At 41.4% G+C, this 21,518-nt stretch overlaps 1 protein-coding gene across 10 annotated transcripts in view; it reads left to right on the forward strand.

Moving 5' to 3' along the window:
• zbtb16a (zinc finger and BTB domain containing 16a) overlaps nt 1-14,855 on the forward strand; it is a 204,967-nt gene extending 190,112 nt beyond the window's left edge. For all 10 annotated transcript variants that reach the window (XM_052039749.1, XM_052039757.1, XM_052039758.1 and 7 more), the window contains exons 6-7: nt 8,271-8,438; nt 14,050-14,855. In XM_052039749.1, the coding sequence (XP_051895709.1) occupies nt 8,271-8,438; nt 14,050-14,279 (398 nt within the window). In that variant the 3' untranslated portion in view covers nt 14,280-14,855. The remainder of the gene's footprint in view (nt 1-8,270; nt 8,439-14,049) is intronic.
• Nucleotides 14,856-21,518: the final 6,663 nt, after the last annotated feature.

The following is a 21,518-nucleotide window of genomic DNA, read 5'->3' on the forward strand; positions in this document are numbered from 1 at the left end:
CTTTGACACTGGAAATCTTTTCTTACATGGAACAGTACAATACAGGAATAGGCCCTTCGGCCCACAATGTTGTGCCGAACCAATTACATTAGTAATAAAATACCCAACTTAATTAATCCCTTCTGCCTACACAATGTCCATATCCTACCATTTCCCTCACATTCATGTGCCTATCTAAGAGCTTCTCGAAAGCCCTTATCGTATTTGCCTCCTCCACCACCATCCCAGACAGCACTGTCTGTGTAAACAAAAAAACTTGCCCCACACATCTCCTTTGAACTTAACCCCTATCACCTGAAATGCATGCCCTCTAGTATTAGATATTTCAACCCTGGGGAAAAGATACCGGCTGTCTACTCTATGCCTCTCAGAATCTTATAAACCTCTATCAGATTTCCCCTCAGCTTCCGCCGCTTCAGAGAGAACAGCCCGAGTTTGTCCAACCTGTCCTCATAGCACATGCCCTCTAATCCAGGCAGCATCTTGGTTAAACCTCTTCTGCACCCTCTCCAAAGCCTCCACATCCTTCCTATAATGGGGTGACCAGAACTGAATGCAATACTCCGTATGCAGCCTAACTAAAATTTTGTAAAGCTGCAGCATGACTTCCTGGCTCTTGAACTCAGTGCCTCAATTAATGAAGGCAAGCGTGCCATATGCCTCCTTTACTGTCCTATCAACCTGTGTAAGCCATTTTCAGGGAGCTATGAACTTGCAACTAGTACAGTTGAGCTATCTTTGCTGGTGTTAGTTGAAGATTGCCAGGATATTGGGGGAAGTCCATCTATTCTTTGAAAAAATGCTGTTGGCTGTTTATGTGTACTTAACCAGATGGGAAGATCTTTGGTTTGGATTCACCTCCAGACTCTGGAAATGTAATTTGCTTCAAGAGTGTCCTTGTCCAAGCCCAGGGTTGTGAGACGGTCCTAGTGCTAGAATCCTACCTCTGAGCTGAAGCTGTCACTGTAAAGGAATGGGGGTTATATACATTTGGTGTGACCTTGAATTAGGAGTCTCCTAGTTCAGTCTGTAGTCTGTGCTGAATTAACAAATATTAACTCGGATGGCAGTCGGCCAGTACTCAGTGGTTCTAGGGATGAGGGATTCCAGCTGCAAGGATAAAGTGGAGAAGCTGGGATTGTTCTCCTTAGAGCAAAGAAAGTTGTGAGGAGATTTGATAGACATGTAGAAGGTCATGACCGGTTACAACAGGATAAATGGAGGGAATCTGTTCCCATTGGCTCGAGAACCAGAAGGCACAGATTTTACATTTTGATAAAAAGTAAGAGAGGTGCAAGGAAAAAAACTTGTGTATTCAACGTACGTATTTGTTAGAACTCATTATATTGCAAGGGTGGTGAATGCATAACTATCAAGGCCTTCAAAAAGGAATTGGACAGGTATTTAATAGAGAATAAATTGCAGGGTTGTGGAGAAAGAGAAGGGGAATGGGACCAATGAGCTCATTCTACTGGAGTCCAGCAGAGACTCAATGCATCAAGTCACCTCTTCCTGTTCTTTAACAACTGAGTGTCAGGATGTGGGACAATTCAAACAGCACTATTAAAGAGCCAGTAAAACATGATAGGTTGAATGGCCTCATTCTGTGCTATAAGATTCCACAGAGCAGACCTTCATATCAAACAAAAGCCTTGGAGAGCATCAGAGCTGTACGATCACTCACATTTAACAACGGGGCAGTGCAGCGGTACACCTTTAGGGCTGCTGCCTCACAGCTTCAACAACCCGGATTCAGTCCTGACCTCCAGTCTATCTCTGCGGTGTTTGCACGTTCTCCCTTTGACTGCATGGGTTTCCTCCGGATTCTCCCTCCATCCTAGAGGTGTGCAGGTTGGTAGATTGAGTGACCACTGTAAAATTGCCCCTGGTGTGTAGGAGAGTAGTAGAATCCGGGAGGAGTTGATGGGAATGTGGGGAGAATAAAATGGATTTAATATAAATGGTGCCTTTATGGTCAGTGTGGACGTGGTGGGCTGAAGGGCCTGCTTCTGTGCTGTAATAAAACTGTGACAAGACAAGCTGTGAAAATAAATGGAAGAACCTTGGACATCTTCAGAAACTGTGTTCGATAGCTTTTACCAATTCAGATTGAATATGGCTTTTAAAACATTTGTTCAGTCTCATCTGCTTTAAAGAAATGAAGTGGTGGGGGTGGGGTGGAGAAGGCACACAGAAGAAAGGAGTTGACAGTATGAATCAGGGAAAGGGCAATTTATGCAAAGCCACAAGTGCAGCTTGACATCAATGCAATGGAAAGTGTAGGTCACTGCCGATGGTTTAAAATCCTAGCTGCTAAGTAATGTATTGACATGTAGAGAACGTTACATGCCTAGCAGCCTTGCACCATCTGCTAGAATATGCAGGGTACAAAAAAGCCCACATCTGCTCATTGCATTTCACTTAATTATACTTGCACGGTTTCGAGGGTGAACATAGTGCAGTTATTAGCAGTGACATAAACAAAAGCATTAGCTATTTCAGCCAAGAAAAATTACACCAATAGTCAACAGCAGCTGATTGCTGGATCATGTTTTAGCAGCCCTTGCAGATAGTTTTGACTGGGGAGAATTTTAGATAATAAGAAGGAAAAATTGTTTCCGTTACCTCTGTCACTCACATTTTGTGTGAAGTCATTCTGTTGTGTATGTAGTTCCGTGGCTTCCCTCGCCTCATGCTTTGAGTGAACAGGCTTCCCAATGTAGTGCCGAACTGTTTGAGGTCCTTTCAGTGCAGTCTTTGGGGAAGGCATGGACAGTGAGAGATTAAAATCATACTTTAAAGATTCGCGTCTGCCATTACATCTCATACAGAGCTGTTCGGAGGGAGTTTAAGGTATTAAATGTTGTTTATTTGGCTGCATCAGGATAAAGGACTCTACCTTCTAACCTCCCTAAAAGTTATCTATTTTACAATGAGATGATTTTTCCAATTGGAAGTAAACTCCAATTTTGTTCCCATCTTAAATGCTGGGAACCCCTGCAGGACCGAACCTTTGGTAGAGAGAATAACAAAGTTAGTTAGCATCGGTGATCTTTCATCAGGTTCTCAAACCTATATTATTTAAATCTGCATCTACTTCCCATCATCCTGGACAAAACTGCAGCATGTCTCGATTCTCTCCCAGGACTGAGGTTATGCAGTGTTGATTAAGCATGCTGAAATGATCCAGCTGCTTAATGGGCCAATTGGAAGGAAGAATTGAGGCATGTCTTGCTATTACCCGACTAACAGATTATTGTCAAAGCTCCACTGCTTTATCTAGGCATGCATTTGGTCTCCTCTCCTTGGAGAGCTGGGAAAGTATCAGATCAGGTCACTTTTACTTTTCGGATTAATTCGTGAGGCCATCCCCAATTGTGCTGGCAATGTTGGCCATCGGGAAGTGTTAGAGAGTTGTCTTTGTGAGGCGCGACCGTGTGAATTTCATGTGTGATACATGCTTACTGCCAAAGTTGGCTACAAGTAGGAGAATTATTATAACAGGGTCTGCTTTCATTATGTTGATCGTTTGGCGAAGTATTGCAATGGAGCACAAGATCACAAGACAAGGGAGCAGAAGTAGGCCATTCGGCCCATCCAGTCTGCTCCAAAGAAAAGGGGGAAAAAAGAAATGAGAAATTGGGGGGGGGACAATGAAAAAAAAACTATTCTAACCCCAATTTCCGGCCTTATCCCCATATCCCTTGATACCTTGACTAATTAGATATCTATCTATCTCCTCCTCAAATGCCTCCAATGATCTAGCCTCCACTGCTGTACGTGGCAAGGGATTCCACAAATTCACTACCCTCTGGCTAAAGAAATTTCTCCTCATCTCTGTTTTAAACCTGTACCCTCTAATTCTAAGATTGTGCCCTCTGGTCCTGGACTCACCCACCAAGGGAAACAGCTTGGCCACATCTACTCTGTCCAGTCCTTTCAACATTTTAAATGTTTCTATGAGGTCCCCTCTCATTCTTTTGTACTCCAGTGAGTACAGTCCAAGAGCTGACAAATGCTCATCATATGTAAGCCCTTTCATTCCAGGAATCATCCTCGTAAATCTCCTCTGAACCCTCTCCAACATCAGCACATCCTTCCTAAGATATGGGGCCCAAAATTGTACACAGTATTCCAAATGAGGCCTCATTAGTGCCCCGTAGAGCCTCATCAACACTTCCTTACTTTTATACACTATACCTCTCAAAATGAATGCCAACATAGCATTCACTTTCTTTACCACCGATCCGACCTGGTGGTTAACCTTTAGGGTATCCTGCAAGAGTACCCCCAAGTCCCTTTGTACTTCTCTACTTTGAATTTTCTCCCCTTCTAGCTAATAATCTGCCTGTTTATTTCTGTTTCCAAAGTGTACAACTGCACATTTCTCAACATTGAATCTCATCTGCCATTTCCTTGCCCATTCTTCTAAACTATCTAGGTCTCTCTGCAACCTTCCTGTCTCCTCAATACTCTCTACTCCTCCACCTATCTTGGTGTCATCCGCAAACTTAGCCACAAAACCATTTACTCCATAATCCAAATCGTTAATATACAGGGTAAAAAGAAGCAGCCCCAACACTGACCCCTGTGGAATACCACTAGTAACCAGTAGCCAACCAGAACAGGATCCTTTTATTCCCACCCTTTGCTTTCTGCCAACCAGCCAATGCTCCACCTATTCTGTTATCTTACCTGAAATTCCATGACCCCTCATCTTATTAATCAGTCTCTTGTACGACACCTTGTCGAAGGCCTTTTGAAGGTCTAAGTACACAGCATCTACCGCCTCTCCCTTATCCACCCTACCTGAGATTTCTTCAAAAAACTCCAATAGGTTGGTCAGGTAGGATCTTCCCTTCACGAAACCATGTTGGCTTGGACCTATCTTGCCTTGCGCCTCTAGGTATTCCATAACCTCATCCTTGAGGATCAATTCTAATAACTTTCCCACCACCAACGTCAGACTAATAGGTCTGAAATTTCCTTTATGCTGCCTCCCACCTTTCTTATACAGTGGAACTACATTTGTGACCCTCCAGTCCTCTGGAACCATGCCGGAGTCTATCGATTCCTGGAAAATTGTCAGCAATGCCTCCGCTATCTCTAAAGCCACCTCCTTCAGAACCCGGGGATGCACCTCATCTGGTCCGGGAGACTTATCAGTCTTTAGTCCATTTAGTTTTCCTAGCACCTTCTCTCTAGTAATCTTAACTGAACTCAGTTCCATTCCTTGAGACCCCTGACTAACCGGTATATTGCTGATGTCCTCCACAGTGAAGACTGATGCAAAATACTCATTTAGTTCCTCTGCCATCTCTTATTATCCATTATAATCTCTCCCGCACCATTATCGATTGGTCCTATATCAACCCGTGTCTCTCTTTTACTCCTTATATATTTAAAAAAAACTCTTAGTATCCTTTCGAATGTTATCTGCCAACTTCCTTTCATAATTCATCTTTCCTAATGACCTTCTTAGTTTCTTTCTGCAGGTTTTTAAGTTTCCCAGTCTTCTGTTTTCCCACTAATTTTTGCTTCCTTGTATGCCCTCCCTTTTGCTTTTATTTTAGCCTTCACCTCTCTCGTTATCCACATTTGTGCCTTTTTTCCATTCAAAACCTTTTTTCTTGGAATATATCTATCCTGCATTTTCCTTATTTCTTGCAGAAATTCCATCCATTTCTGCTCCGCCGTCCCTCCAGCTAGCTTACTCTCCCAATCAGTTTGGGCCAGCTCCTCTCTCATGTCACTGTAATTTCCTTTGTTCCACTGAATGATGTCAATTTATAGTCTGGAAGTGTCCAATCCATCACTGCTGTACCTGCAGCCACTCCTGTTTGCCTGCCATGCTGTCAAACACTGTGCAGGAATGATCAAATCCCATTATAAAGCTGAGAGAAACAGAGTTAATATTTTCAGATCTAAGACCCTTTGTTCTGACGAAGGATCTCCATCCTGAAACATTAACTGTTTCACTTTCCACAGATGCTGAGTGTTTCCAGCAATTTTCTGTTCTTTTTTTATTTCAGATTTCCAACATCTTCAGTTTTTATGTTCATTTCCCCTTTAAAAGCTGTCATGGATTCAAAGTTGAGTTTATTGTCTTATGCACATGTACACGTATGCACGGGTGCAATGAAAAACTTACTTGCAGCAGCATCACAGGCACATAGCATCATATAAGCAGCATTCACAAGAAAAACAGAAATTAAACATAAATTCCTATTTGTCTTTGCGTCAATGTCTTCCCAACCTCTGTGCTAACAGCCCCCTCCATATGGCAGGAATGATTGTACTAATTGCTCCCTGTTTTCTGGAAGATTTCAAAGACCTTCCGCAAACCATACATCAAAACAGAAGGCTGTAAATGATGCAGCCATCAGTGAAACTCTGCACTGATATCTGCTGCACGGGTAGAATATTAAAGAGCTAGTGATGATAAGGATCAAAGTGGCACATGTAGTGTAAAGGTAGTGAGAATGTAAGAAAGAATCAGGTACACCTAATCCTTTAAACCGAGGTTCACAGAGCAACACACAGCAAAGCTGAAAAGAATGAGAGGGCTGATAAGGTAAATCATAAGGTGGCTACAAATACAATTTATAAGCTTGCAAATTGCAGGGTGAAGAGAAGACTGAAAGGTTCACAAACTTCAAGTCCAGGGCAAAGATGGAGTTAGATTAGGAGTGGTAATCTGATCAATGATGGTACATTTAATCCAGATTATATTTGTGAATTTCTGCTGAAATAGTCCAATTATTTTATTTAAATACATCCATATCCTCTCCTTAATCTTCAGTTTGGTTTTATTTACCCTTTCCAAACTTTCAAGGCTGAGATAAAAATTCAGACTATCGGAGGGAATTGTGGGTTGTGGGAATCTGGCAGGAAATTGGAGTGGAGGACAATGATCAAATCATTGAATGGTGGAGGAGGCTTCAGGGTCTGTAAGAATTACTGTTCTTCATTACATTGAAAGGCATAAACTCTGAACATCTTGAAACCCAAAAATGAGTCAAAAGTGCAAACCTGACCTAATCTTTCTTGTGGAATCTTGGTGGCCATAATTAGCAAATAATAAGTCATCACCTCTTAAAACTCATAAAACAGTTGAAACAGTTTTGAGATGTCAGAGAAATAATGAATTGCTTGAAGACAAATCCATCCTCATCTTATCCTTTCATTTTTCACTCTGTTCAATTTACATTCATGAGCTCTGTTTCCATAGCATCATCTGATGTAACTAAATTGGGATCACCTTCTTGCTGTTGTAAAATGCTGAACAAAAAGGGAAATATATTGTACTTCAACAACATGACACCTCAAAGAACTTTACAATGAATGAATTAGTTTTGAAGTGTAGTTCCCACTGTACTGTGGGGAAAACCAGGACCCAATTTGTTCACAGCAAGCTTTCATAAGTGGCAGTGTGATAATGACTGGATCTTCACAGTGAGCAGGGCTTGTAAATGTAAATTGAGACAGTGAAAAATAAATGCATAAGATTAGAAGAAAGGCTTAGTCTCCAAGCAATTCTTTATTATATTTCAAACTTCTCAAAACTCTCAACTGTTTCACGGGTTTTGAAATGTGATTTATTATTTAGGCTAATGCTAATTGCAGCCAATAAGGTTCCAAAAGAACAATCAGGACATGTTGCCAGATTAACGTTGGCCAGAGCAGTCAGAAGAATGCCAGCTCTTCAGCAAAATGATACTGTGGGATTTTTTGCCTCCACCTCAGGCAGGCAGCTAACTTCAGAGAGGGCCACTCTCAGTCATGTCCTTCCTTGCTCTACAAATGTTCTCTCCTCTTTTTTTCATGGCTCATCCCTATATCAGCTGCAGCAAATTCTATTCTTCTCGGTAAGTGTAGTGGTTAGCGTAACGCTTTACAGCACTAGCGACCCAGGTTCAAATGCGGTCACCGCCTGTAAGGAGTTTGTACGTTCTCCCAGTGTCTGCGTGGGTTTGCTCCGGTTTCCTCCCACATTCCAAAGACGTACGGGTTAGGAAGTTGTGGGCATGCTATGTTGGCACCGGAAATGTGGCGACTCTTGCGGGCTGCCCCCAGAACACTACACAAAAAGATGTATTTCACTGTGTTTCGATGTACATGTGACTAATAAAGATCTGATCTGATCTTATGCAAGGTTCTGGATCAAACAAAACATGAGAAATGAATTCCGGGTAAAGTTTGAATAATTTATCGAGGAGCTTTGTCATCTTGAGGAGATTCCTGATTTTTCTTATTCTTCTTCCTCCCAGGTGACCACCCCTACGAGTGCGAATTCTGTGGGAGCTGCTTCCGTGATGAGTGTACTCTGAAGAGTCACAAGCGCATCCACACTGGGGAAAAGCCCTACGAGTGCAATGGGTGTGGGAAGAAGTTCAGCCTGAAGCACCAGTTGGAGACCCACTACCGGGTTCACACAGGTAAACCATTACATGGGCTGGTCTCACGCCTTTCTTAACATCGTTTTGCACCATTTCGATTTGCATTAGTTTAGAGACCATGTTGATAGTTGGTACTTGATGTAAGATGTGTGAAATTAACTTGTAATAAAACTTTTTCTATACTCCTAATATGTAGAAATCTAATGACATTACCTGTCCAAGTCCTCACCATCACTCTCTTGCAGTCACAGGATCAGACAGACCAGTATTTTCAGTGGACCGCCCACATACATTGTTACAAGAGTGGATCAGAATCTAGTGAACGATTTACTTCCTGACTCCCTAAAGCCCTTAAACGAGCCAGGAGTAGGATGGAATGCATTTTATTTACCAGGACCAGTGCACCTCCAACTAGCCTTGGGAAGTTTGATGCTTTCTAGGCCAAAGCCATGTTTGCTTGGCACCCCATCCACCACTCTAAGCATTTATTCCCTCAACCTGTTTGCTGTGGTGCGAATCAGCTACAAGGATACTATAACAATGTCTTCCAAACCTGCAACCTCTGCCATATGTCAGGACAAGGACAGTAAATGTGTGGGAATACCAGAACCTATGTTCTTATCAATATGCACATTGTCCTAATTTGGAAACGTGTTACTGCTTCTTCATTAGCACTAGGTCTGCATCCTAGAACTCGATACCCAACGATTCTTGGGAATACCTTCACCTTGAAGATTATATCAGGGTAAGGTGGCTCATTCCACCTTCTCCAGAATTTGGGAATGGGCAATAAATGCTGGCCATGCCGCCGAACGCCCTGCTCTTCCCTCGCCCAAACCGCATCCTTTCGGAAAGGAATCGAAGCTGTTCCCATTCACTCGGCACAGTGGCACAGCTAGTAGAGCAACTGTTTCACGGTGCCAGAGACTTGGGTTCAATCCTGACCCCGGGTGCTGTCTGTTTGGAATTTGCATGTTCTCCCTGTGTCCCTGTGTGTTTCCCAGATACTCCGGTTTCTTCCTGCATCCTAAAGATGTGGATTGGTAGGTTAATTGCTGCTGCAAATTGCTGCTAGTGTATAGGTGAGTAGTAGAATCTAGAGGAAGCTGCTGAGAATGTGTGATTAATGTAAGTGGGCTGTTGATGGACTCAGTAGGCCAATGACCTGTTTCCATCTGTAGCAATCTATGTTTTTACTTTTAATATGCAGGATTCCAATAAAACCCTCACAATCATTCCAGTTGATAGGATTCCAATAAACCCTTTCCTACTACATGGGATTTCACTGTGGTCCCATTGCCGTTCAACCTGACTCTGTACAGCATTTAGATGTTCAAAGCATTCCCCTGCTCAATTCTTGATTCAGCACAGCACATCAATCCATAAACTGAGCCAAATGATGTTGTGATTCCCGCTTCTTTTCTCCCCAATTCAATGAATGTTGTCAATCTTCTTTCACACTCTAATTACTTATTGCAGAGATTGTCCTGCATCCAGTAATGATGTGATGGAAGATTCTGCTCCCATGCAACATGAAGAATTAAATGATTAATTTAAATAAAATCAATTAAAGTTAAATTGATGCTCAGCCTCAAAATGTGGGCAGGTTTTTATTTCATTCAAGGGAAGCCTAATTTGAGGAAAGTTTTAGAATTGCTAATTGAAGCAGAACAATTTCTCTGCAATTTGCGATGTGGTTTGCAGTGTTTTAATCTGCAGTTTGGAGCTGGAAACTAAAACTGACGCTTGAATGAGTTGAATCGCGCCTCTGGCAGATCGGAACCTGTGGTGTTCCTGCTCATCTGGGTTCCGTTCTTGTGAGTTGCTATTTCTGTGGGGGTCAGAGAGTGGGAGGAAAATCAGGCATTAGAGTCTAGGTCCAAGTCTTGGAGCTAATCCCCTGCCCCTTTCACAAGTGTAGAAATAAACAGGTGGGCTGGTGAGTTTTATCGGACCCCACACCACCCCTAAGTTTACTAATCAAATGGATTTTTCTTTCTTTCATCATCATTTTCTCATGCTGATCATACCAATGTTTAATACCTTTTTATGCACCCTGTAATGATCTTGAGAATGTGAAAGCGTCCAGATGGAGATACTTGGAAGAAAAGCACTCCGATTGGTAATGTTGAGTGAAACTCATTCACTTAGGCATCAGATACTGCTGACAATCCTGTAGCATTTAATTCTACTTCTGTCACTGAGACTGTCTCTACGAAGCTTCTTAACTGGCACTGAAACACACTAAAGCTCATAGACATGCTCATGTTGGGAACATGTGTAGCAGAACTGAAATGGCATAAAACTAATCTTGTATTCCCCAACCTCTTACACTTTCCGTTGTCTTCCCTTCCAACCCTCAGTGTAGAACACCCAGCACTCTGACATGGGTTGTCTTTCAGTGCGAGACCAACCAGAGGTGACCAGTTATGGCCTTGCACCTTATTGTCTGCCTGCACTGCACTTTCTCTGTAACTGTAACACTTTATTCTGCATTCTGTTATTGTTTTCCCTTTTACTACCTCAATGCACTGTTGTAATGAAATGATCTATTTGGATAGCATGCAAAACAAAGTTTTTCATTGTACCTCGGTACATGTGGCAATAATAAACCAATTTATTTTACCAGTAAGACTATTTAACTGGGTGAGGTAGCCCAACCCAAATCTACGTGGCCCGTAGCTGGTATCCACCCAACACTCTTCCACCACATCTTCCTTCTGAATGCCAAACCCTTTCAGTAGATAGGATCTGGAAGTGACAAGCACCTGGATTAGTTGAGTAGGATAGGAACGATTTCTTTATGGGGAAATCAGATAAGCACATGAAAGTAAAAAGTTATGTGGGCAGGGTTAGATGAATTAAGTTGGGAAGAGGTGCATGGGGACTTGCATAGATTAGCTGGCACAAATGACCTGTATCTCTGAAAATTCTCTTCAAATTAAGCATTACTGCTTGTGTCAAGGTTATTGCTGGAGGTCAGTCCAACAGTTACCAGAATGAATCAGTGACCCCAGCAGCCAGTGGCGTTCCTGCCAACCAGTGCACACTTACCATAGAACTGGAGCACAAAACCACTTCCGGTGTGGTTCCCCGCCCCAGAAACATCTTGTCCTGACGTAGTACTGACTTTGTGGACTCTGGCTTTGAATCAATGGGGGTAAACACTTGACTGACAGGTTGGTAATTTGGGATGGAGTTAATATAGACTTAGGGATCAGGTATGTGTTGGACTCGTCTTATGTATTTCTCCAATTTTTAATAGAACTAAATGTATATTTCAAATACTGCATTTAATATATTTCATTCAAAATCTGTTCCACGACCGAAGAGTTTAAACTGTTTTGAAGTGAGCAATGGCATCTTGCTCTGCCTGAGTTTTTGGCCTGCTCATAACTATTGCAGCTCTTTAAAGGTTGCATATATTAACAATTACTGAGAAGGACTTGAAGCACATGATATGGAACTGTCCTCCACTCGCTGAATTTTTCTGGAAAAAAAATTCCTGCTCTTATCGAGCTCCTGTAGTTTCACCAATTACTTCTGTTTCTTCTGTGGTTTAAATAGGTGTTTCCTCATTGACTTTGTTTTCTGTACAATTGACTGTTTGCTATGAGGCCATACATATTATCCACACAGCCTCTAGTTCATTAGCCAACAGTGTCGTCAGTAAAGATTCCACTCTTTGAAAGAGGATGCAAAGTCCAACAGAGAAGCTGTGTCTAAAACTTTGTTCTGAAATGGGCTAAGATGCATCAGGGTCGCACTTGTATTCTGCAAACAGATCAAATGCTTGGAGCTTGCTGGAGTTCAGGGTGAGTAATTGTAATTAGGACAGTTTGATCACTTAGAGGCCAAACACCAACAAATGCTTGGGCTGAATATCCTTCTTCACTGTTGTAAAAAATGGAATAAAGAATAGATCATTTTATCCCTTCATCCAATGGGTAGAACAAGCTGCTGCCTCATAGTACCAATGGCCTGGGTTCAACCCTGACCTCGGGTGCTGTTGGTGTGGTGTTCGCACATTCTGCCTGTAAGTGCGTGGGTTGCCCCACACCATATCCTAAAGATGTTCAGATTGGTAGGTTAATCTAAATCTGTGTAGTTTTGTCGGGGTGAAAGATTGCTTGGAGTTGGTCTCTCAAATGAATGAAGCATGTTCCAATTTATATTGAATTCAGTGCCCTCTTTAGGAATTATTATAATAAGCTGAAACAAAATTTCTGTCCATGTAGATTTTGCTCTCCCGCACAAGCACACTGCAAGATAGAGCAGGTTTTAAGAACTTTACAGTGGGAAAACATTAAGAAAAGGTTCTGGCTGTTAGTATTTTGTTAGGTTAGTGAATCAAAAATAGGATATATGGCGAAGAAGCAGGCCGTTCGACCAGTCTACTTCTTTGAGCCTCTTCCTGTCTTTATTTGTCTAAATCAATCAACATAATTCTCTATTTACATCAACCACTCCCAGTGATTACAGGTTCCACATGCTCCTATATACTCGACTAAATAAGTTTTTTTTGAATTCCCAAATGGATATTCAATCAAAGTTGGATCGTCAATGAAATATTTTCAGGTTGTTACTGGGAATCTGTGAGAACTGATTTCAAAGCAACTTTTATTTTTCCAATATCTTGGTTTTGCTTTCCTGCAATGGAATACATCCATATATGAATATCAGTTGTCCCATCCTCTGTTTCTTATTTGCCTCAATGTGTGTCTTGGCCTTGTGTTCCTTGGACTCTGGGCCTTCACTCAGTCTGAACAGAATTGAGCATGATAATGATGCTTCTACAGTTGGATAGACTACCGGCTATTGGTAGCTTAGCTAACACACACAAAGGGTGGCTGTTTTCCAACTGACCTTTATTGGGTTACAACAGGAGAGGTGGTGGTGAAAATGGGAAGGAGGGTGAGTGGAGAAGGAAGAATTTTGGGAAGTGTGTTGGGGGGGTTGTTGAGGAGAAGTCACTGAAGGCCAATGTGGAGGTGTATCAAGCGATTGGTATGTCACGCTTTATTATGAGTGGAGATAAGGAATTGGGTGGGGCTTGGTGAGACTGCACTGGGAGAATTGTGCACAGTTCTGATCTGCTCACCTGAGAGAAGATTTACATGCCCACTGAGTGTGTGCAGTGATGATTCACAAGACTGGTTCCAAGAATGATATATATAAGGAGAACTTGAGTAGTCTGGGGCTGTATTTTTTAGAATGTAAAGGATGGGAGCAGATCTCATCAAAATCTTATTACATTTTTAAAGGGCTTAACAGAGTAGATGCAGGGAGGATGCTTCACCTAGTTCAGGAATCTAGGACCAGGACATACAGTTTGAGAAAAGGATTAGGCCCACTTAAGACAAATTTCTTCCCCCAGAGTGTGCATTCCTCTACCCTAAATGGCTATGAAATTTCAGCTGTTCATTCAAAACAGAGGTTGATACATTTCTGAGCACTTATGGATCAAAGGGAGGGTGCTGGGCTAAAAGAGCAGCCCTACTAATGAATGATGAAGAAACCATGAAGAGTGAGGGGGGAAGTGTTTTATTTGGGGGGTGGGGAGATGTAATTGGTGGTGGGAAGGAGGAGTGACTATTGTCTTTCAATTCTTGGTCAAAGGATTCACATACATTTTTTACTCTCTCTATAGGAGAAAAGCCCTTTGAGTGTAAACTGTGCCATCAACGGTCCCGGGACTACTCGGCGATGATCAAACATCTCCGCACCCATAATGGGGCCTCCCCCTACCAGTGCACGATATGCTTGGATTACTGCCCTAGCCTCTCTGCTATGCAGAAGCACATGAAAAGCCACAAACCTGAGGATATTCCACCAGACTGGAGAATAGAGAAGACTTATCTCTATCTGTGCTACGTCTAGTCATCAAAGAGAGAATAAGGAAATAAACAGTGCTGTGAACGTGGAGAAGATTTCTTTTTTTTAAATTGTTTTGAACCATTTTCTGTGTTGTGCACAGTATGCTTGGATTACCTCGTGTTGTATGACCTCGTTCAGCTAATGTTATTTTTTTTTCCCCATGCGCTTGTCTCTCTTTAGCCTACAACCTTGAGCCATTTAAGTGTGTCAGGCAGTGGTAAAAGGGTTAAGTACTTAAAAGACTGCAAAGTGCCAGGGCAGAGAAAGCAATTTATTTTCAAATTTATACGAGTATGTGGTCATTACCAAAACTGGTATTTTTTTTGTTATATGGTTTTTTTTAAAAGAAATAATGACCCTGCCTGATTTGGCCAGGGTCGAAATTTATTCCAAAAGCTACCTCTTTATTTTATTTTGTCAAGTTACTAAAGCACAGTTGCAGTATTTTTGTTTCTTATTGTTGCCGGGATCGTTCATCTCATGCTTGTTGCTGTTTGCTGTTTGTATTGGCAAGATTACAGCGCCTACATGTAAAGGGGTTGTGGGAATGTAGCTAACGATAGGGGAGGGGGTGGGAACTGGGGTGGGGGATGCTTTACAAACTAAACAAAGGATGGGAAAGGACGGAGCTTGCAACACATGGCTGTTTCCTTTCGGTCTGACAACGAAAAGGGAAATGGGTTTGCCTTAAAATGGAAATGCTTGTAGTTCTAAAAAACTGAAAGGGCAACCATTGGTGACTGGGTTTCTAAGCTGAGATGACAACAGGGCAAAACAAAAAAGTGTTAAAGCTTGAATTACAAGAACAGTTAATGTAGTTTTGTTAAAATGTGAAGGAATAAGAAAAGAAAAATCACTTGGGACAGAATCTGGACATTTGGCTATCGTGTGAGTGTGTGTGTGTGTGAGAGAGAGAGAGAGAGAGAGAGAGTGACAGAGATTGGGTGTGTAGTGAGGGATTTTAGTAAAGAATATTAATACACTGAATATGGAGGATGAGGATTCCTTGGTCCTTCGGGGCTGAGGCAAATCTCTGTGAAATTCAGACAGAATTGATTAGATATTTACAAAATTGTGATATTTTTGTAATATTTGTCAGTCCTTTTTGTAGGTTTGCGATAAGTTCCAGCCCTTTCCGCCTCTGTGATGTGAATAATTTTTTTTGTGAATATGTGTGGGAATTAATGCAGTGTCGTTGTATTCCAATGTTATTCCATGCATTTAGCACTAAATCAAAAAGAAAGAAAAGTTATTTCATAGTATAAACTCTAGTTGTTAATAAAATCAGGCAGCGCATTGGATAGACTTGCCGAGGGAGGAGAGGTGGGGGGGAGGTGGAGGAGGGAGGTTCTCTCGTCGAACAACATGGGAGGCAATTGGGAATCATCTTGCATCTGACAGTAGGATCCTTTAACTTCAGTCTGTTCCATGAAGAATGGTTTCTTCACTTTTGATTGGTAATGAGTAAAGTTCTCGCCAAAGCTGCAGAGGGCCAAAAACCTCCAAGGTGCCTGGCTTTATTCTCCTGCCTCATCCCTCTTTTTCCTCCTGCCCCCACCCTTATTCTTATCCCTCATTCCCTCTCTTCCCTGCTTTCCTGCCTTTTATCCCTTTACTATCCTGTCTTTTTGTGTTCATCACCAACCCCATTAACTCTCCCATCTCTTCGCCATTCCATTTTATCTTAACATTCCCTCAGCCCCTTCCCCCTCCAATTCCACCCATATCCCCTTCCCCGATTCTCTCTTCCTCCCTATACACTCCTACCTGTTCCTCCTTTCCCATAAAGTGGCTTCTCAAATGCACTTCAATTGTTAAAGGAATGTTAAGGACTATTAGTCCCCTCAGTTCTGGAAGAAGAAATGTAAGGAACAGGGAATAAACACTTGGATAAAGGTCGGGCTTCCTCACTGAAAAGCCCTCTACTCAATTAAAGCACTTCTGCTATGGAAGATATTTTGATGTAATGCTGACTGTCCATTGCTGGAACCCCACTCCTTGCTGTTACTTTCCTCAGAATAGCTGAACACAGAACAAATAAGTTGGAAATGCAAATAGATTAATGGTGATTCAGCCAATTAATAATTAAAAATACTCAACTAAAGTGGAACTCCATTTGGTTAACACACAAAAACTTCTAATGATTATTAAATGTGGCCCTTATTTTCCTTGAAATTGTTTAAGTAATGTTGCACCAAACATGACAAATCTGACCTGCCAACGTTGCTATGGGAATGACCAGCTCATTGCAATGCACACTTGGTTGATGTTGTCAGAAAACACTATGGGAAAAGATGCCCTTTAACGGAAAAATGAAAATGCAGCTTCTCTCAAAATTTCTCAAACTTGCAGTTTAAAGAATACAGTTTAGTTGCTGGCCTACTTAATGTATAGAAATTGAGATGGTCTAGAGGTTTTCAATTGGATGGGGGAAGTGGAAGGCTTGGTTGCATGGTCTATATCTCTGGTCTTAACCATCAAAATTGGAAGAAAACAAGATAAAAGAAACCACATATGCTGGAATCTGGAACCCAAAACAATGCTGGAAGATCTCAGCAGTTCAAGCTGCATCTGTGGAGGTAAAAGATGCAAGTTGACGTTTCAGGTCAAGACCCTGCATCAACTTGAAACACTGACTTGCACCTTTTGCCTCCCTAGATGCTACTTGACCCTCTGAGTTCAACCAGCATTTTTTGTTTCGGAAGGAAACAATGCCATTTAACTTGGTGGTTCCCAGATTTACTTCAGTGTTAAGTCCACTTTGCCTCACCCATGGTGGTATGTTTAAGAGGGGCAATCAGAACAAATACCACATTAAAATACACCTGCAGGATACTGTCTGGCTTCATGCAGGATCATATTCTATGGCATGTAAGTCTGGTTCATCTTGTCTCGTGGGAAAGGAAAGCTCATTGTTTAGCCTGACAAAGAGCACAGTTAAATATTAAGGACCTGTGGACAGAACCATGGGGCTGTTATTTCAAGTAGAGAGATTTGTGAGTTGGGCTGACGCTGTATATAGTCTGTGTGGTGAAATGGCTTCTTGCCTCTGGGTTTAAAAAGGGAGGCTTCTGCCCTATGTGCTGTAAGGATTCACCATGAATTTCCCCAGATCAGTGGCCAGGGACTCGTCCAACAAAATGACTGTAAATTGTGACTCAGTGGATGTCTTATGCAAGGAAGTGGAAACTAACACTGTGCCAGAGGTTGGATGGTGGCACGTTGATGATCCAGATTGCAGTTGGCTTGGCTCAATTGCTGAGCTACCCTGGACTAGGAATACTTGATAGCAGGTTTTGACCCGGGAGCACCCGACGGCGGTCTCTGACAATGGTTAGGGCCTAAACCGGTGTTACTCAGGGAGAACCTGATGCTGATTCTGATACCAAAATAGGAAAATGTTTTGATTCTTGCAAACCTCACCTAGGGTATAAAATCCCTACCCCCCCCCCCCCCCCCCCCCCAAAAAAAAACAAGTCCTCTTATGTTATCCTTAATGGATAATGTTTGCAAGTAAAGAATTTTGATTTAAGGCGGTGCAAATTGAAGTGAAATTTATATCTCATTAACGTGAATTGGATATAACTGTAAACCAGACAATCATCACTGTGCTGCCAAGCTGAGCTCTAACCAATCATGACCCAGTTGTTTTTCATTCTGTTAAATACACTAAAACACAGTCACTGTTGTCAATATTTACCCACTGACACAGTGTGTAACCGATCTGACTGACCTAACAAGCATGAACACGATCCTCCAATTGAGAGTGAGGTGGTTAGTGTGGAGCACCATCAGTCAACATGGATGCATTTGATGCAATTGATCTGCTTAATCCTTAGCTGATACAATTTGTAGCCCCAAATCATCAAAAGTTGACTTTCTATCAAGTTAAATGTATGTTCCTTTTATAATGTGAATCTGAAAAGAAATTTGGAGACAGAAGTTGTGCCAATATTTTATTTGGGGGTGAGTACATGGCACCTGATTAGCATGGACCTATCTGTTCCATAAGCATAGGTAGAAATAACCTGATAAGCAATGGCTTCTACATTGTCATTGGATTTCAGAAATGTACAACCTTTGGGTGTGAAATGCTCATTCTACACCCTTTTGAAACTGTGAAAACACTCAAAAGTACAACTATAGATTTTACCTTTTAAACTTGGGTTGCATCTGGAGTGAGCTGCTTAACACTAGCATGTTGTACTGGTTGAACTATATTTAGGTGAGCATTAATTTTTTTTATGTAACATTGTTACCAGATAGATTTTCCTGGTTTTGTTTTGTGTGGCACAAAAATATTTGGGGGGAAAAATTATGAATCTCATTAAGGAACAATATAAAGGAAAATATGAGTGCATTAATTTCACTAAATGCCCAGGGAAATGGGTTCCACATGTTATTTGCACATTCAGCTCTTCTGAGGCAAGTCATCAAAGGATGGGTTCCTGTAAGGGGTAAATTGGATCTGTCAGTAAAATAGCACTGGCCAGCAAACATTTTGATTTAGTGCAAAAGGTGCAAAGTAACATATGGATGTTTCTGATGGTGTGCCTAAACTGTCTACAATATTTTTTACACTTTTATTTTTTGAGAAAATAATCAGGCTTTAAATTCCTATTGCAGTCAAGTGCAAGTGTTGCATATGTTTATGACAAGAAGGTGTTCTATGCTTTGTACGGTATTTTTTGTTCAGAAAGTGTGTCTAAAAACAAATCCTTCGTCTGTTTTACTTTTAGGGTGTGTTTCTTGTGCATGTGCCAGTTTACGATGGTGAAGACTTGTAACGTTGCAGAAAGAGGCATCCTGCCCACTTATATATACATATACATATATTATATATAAATATTAGCACTGAGGACTGCCATTTTGGACCAAGTGTATCCATGGCAACCAGCCATTTTGTTTTTTGTCTCAAGTCTGTGACAGCGCATGTGCCAGTCTAATTGCTTTGTATTACAATTTTTTTTAATATGAAAATGGTGTTATTATTTTTTTTTAATTAATGTTATAGTTGAGTCTACCTCAGCACCTGTTGTTAGCCTACATTTAGAAGGTGCCATTTTCGTTGATCTGGAAATTTAAAATTCGTTTCTTTTTTTTTTCCTTTTGTTTTGAATGAGAACAGTGTTCGGAATAGTGATCGCTGGTCCTGTCCTCGTCAGCGCAAAAATACGCCAACAGCGTGGGCGTGCGCCTCATCCACGTTGTGATGTAATCATCCAAGCTTTAATGCCTCTTCTTCCTGTATAACTTTCCCTCTGCTCTCATTTTTTTTTCAGTGTTCCGATGCGGGGGGAGGGAGAAAAAAAGAGAAATGCTGCAGATTATTTTTCTTCATGTGTCACTAAGTGAAGTTTGTGCCTTCAATAGCGAAAGAGAATATTTTTTACATCCTACTAACAGTAGATTTTTGTAGTGAGCATTTTTTTGTATTTTATTTATAAGTCATGTAAAAGAAAAATAAGGAATAACAATTGTTTCAGTTGTATACCTTGACTCTGCAGTTAGAAAAAAAAATAAATGATATGCATTTCAGGTGCGTTTGTTACTTTTGCTTTCTTAAGTTTTCTCATGATAGTAGTTGAATTGTTGATCTAGTCTCCAAGGACATGTCCAAGTGTTGGCACTGCATTGTATCTGGCCATGGTCTCGTGCTCAAGGTTCATTTTCAGGCTTAGCATAAGTGCTTGTATTCCATAACTAGCTACAGACTGGCCTGATATAGCAATGCAGAAAATACAAGTTCAAATCCCATCAAGAGTTTGAATCCAATTATATAAAAGATCTAGAAATTGAGGTGATTGAAAAATTAGCTGTGTTTGCAGATGATACAAAAGTTGGCCACATGATTGACAGTGTAGAGGAAAGCTTTTGACTGTAAGTGGATATAAGTAGGTTTTTATATATATATTGGGTTTAAAAAAAAACTAGCAAATGGGATTTGTGTGTGAGGCTCTGCATTTGGGAGAAATGCAGCAATGGAAGGGACCATACAGTAAATGGGAGAATATCAAGAGGTGTGGAGGAACAGGGGAAGCTTGGAGAGTGTATCCTGTAGATCATCTGTGATGGTTGAAAAATGGTTTAATTTATCAGCTGAGGCATAAAATGTAAGAGCGGGGAGGTTATGCTGGAACTGTATACAACACCAAGTAGACCACAGCATGTGTACAGTTCTGGACACCATATTACAAGAGGAATGTAATTGCACTGAAGAAAGTGCAGAGGTGGTTTATGAGAATAATGCAAGCTCTGGAAAAGGTTGGTTATGAGAGAATATTAGATGGGCTGGGTTTGATTTTTTTTGGAAGAGAGGTGGCTAAGATGTATAAGGTTATGAGTGGCTTAGGTAGAGTTCAAAGGAATGAATTATTTCCCTTAACAGACGAGTCAAAAAAACATGGGACAGATTTGAAGTAAAGGAAGGACTGGAGGGGAGATGAAACTTTTTTTTCCTCCCTGGAAATGCCTGGAAGGGTGAGAAGTGGAAACCCTCATCACACTTCACCAATACTGTTCAGAATTCTTTAAAACAACATATCCAGGAGGACCACAGTTGAGATGCTGACAGTGGGATTAGACTGGATTGCTTATTTAGGACCAGTACAGATGGGATGGGCTGAACAACCATCTTGGGTGTTGTAAATTTTCTATGATGAGGTATCGGTTAAAGTGACCACAAAGTCATCTATTTGTCATATAAAAAAAATTGCTTTACGAATGTCTCAGAAGAAATCTACTATCCTGACCCCCAGCAGTAGTACAAGTATTGGTATTGGTTTATTATTGTCACTTGTACCGAGGTACAGTGAAAAGCTTGTCTTACAAACCGATCGTACAGGTCAATTCATTACACAGTGCAGTTACATTGAGTCAGTACAGAGTGCATTGATGTAGTACAGGTAAAAACAATAACAGTACAGAGTAAAGTGTCACAGCTACAGAGAAAGTGCAGTGCAATAAGGTGTGAGGTCACAACAAGGTAGACCGTGAATTCATAGTCCATCTCATTGTATAAGGGAACCATTCAATAGTCTTATCACAGTGGGGTAGAAGCTGTCCTTAAGTCTGGTGGTACGTGCCCTCAGGCTCCTGTATTTTCTACCCGATGGAAGAGGAGAGGAGAGAATGTCCTGGGTGGGTGGGGTTTTTGATTATGCTGGCTGCTTCACCAAGACAGTGAGAGGTAAAGACAGAGTCCGAGGAGGGGATGCTGGTGTCTGTAATGTGCTGGGCTGT

This window comes from Pristis pectinata, chromosome 27 (assembly GCF_009764475.1).
Source record: "Pristis pectinata isolate sPriPec2 chromosome 27, sPriPec2.1.pri, whole genome shotgun sequence".
In the NCBI taxonomy this organism is placed as follows: domain Eukaryota; kingdom Metazoa; phylum Chordata; class Chondrichthyes; order Rhinopristiformes; family Pristidae; genus Pristis; species Pristis pectinata.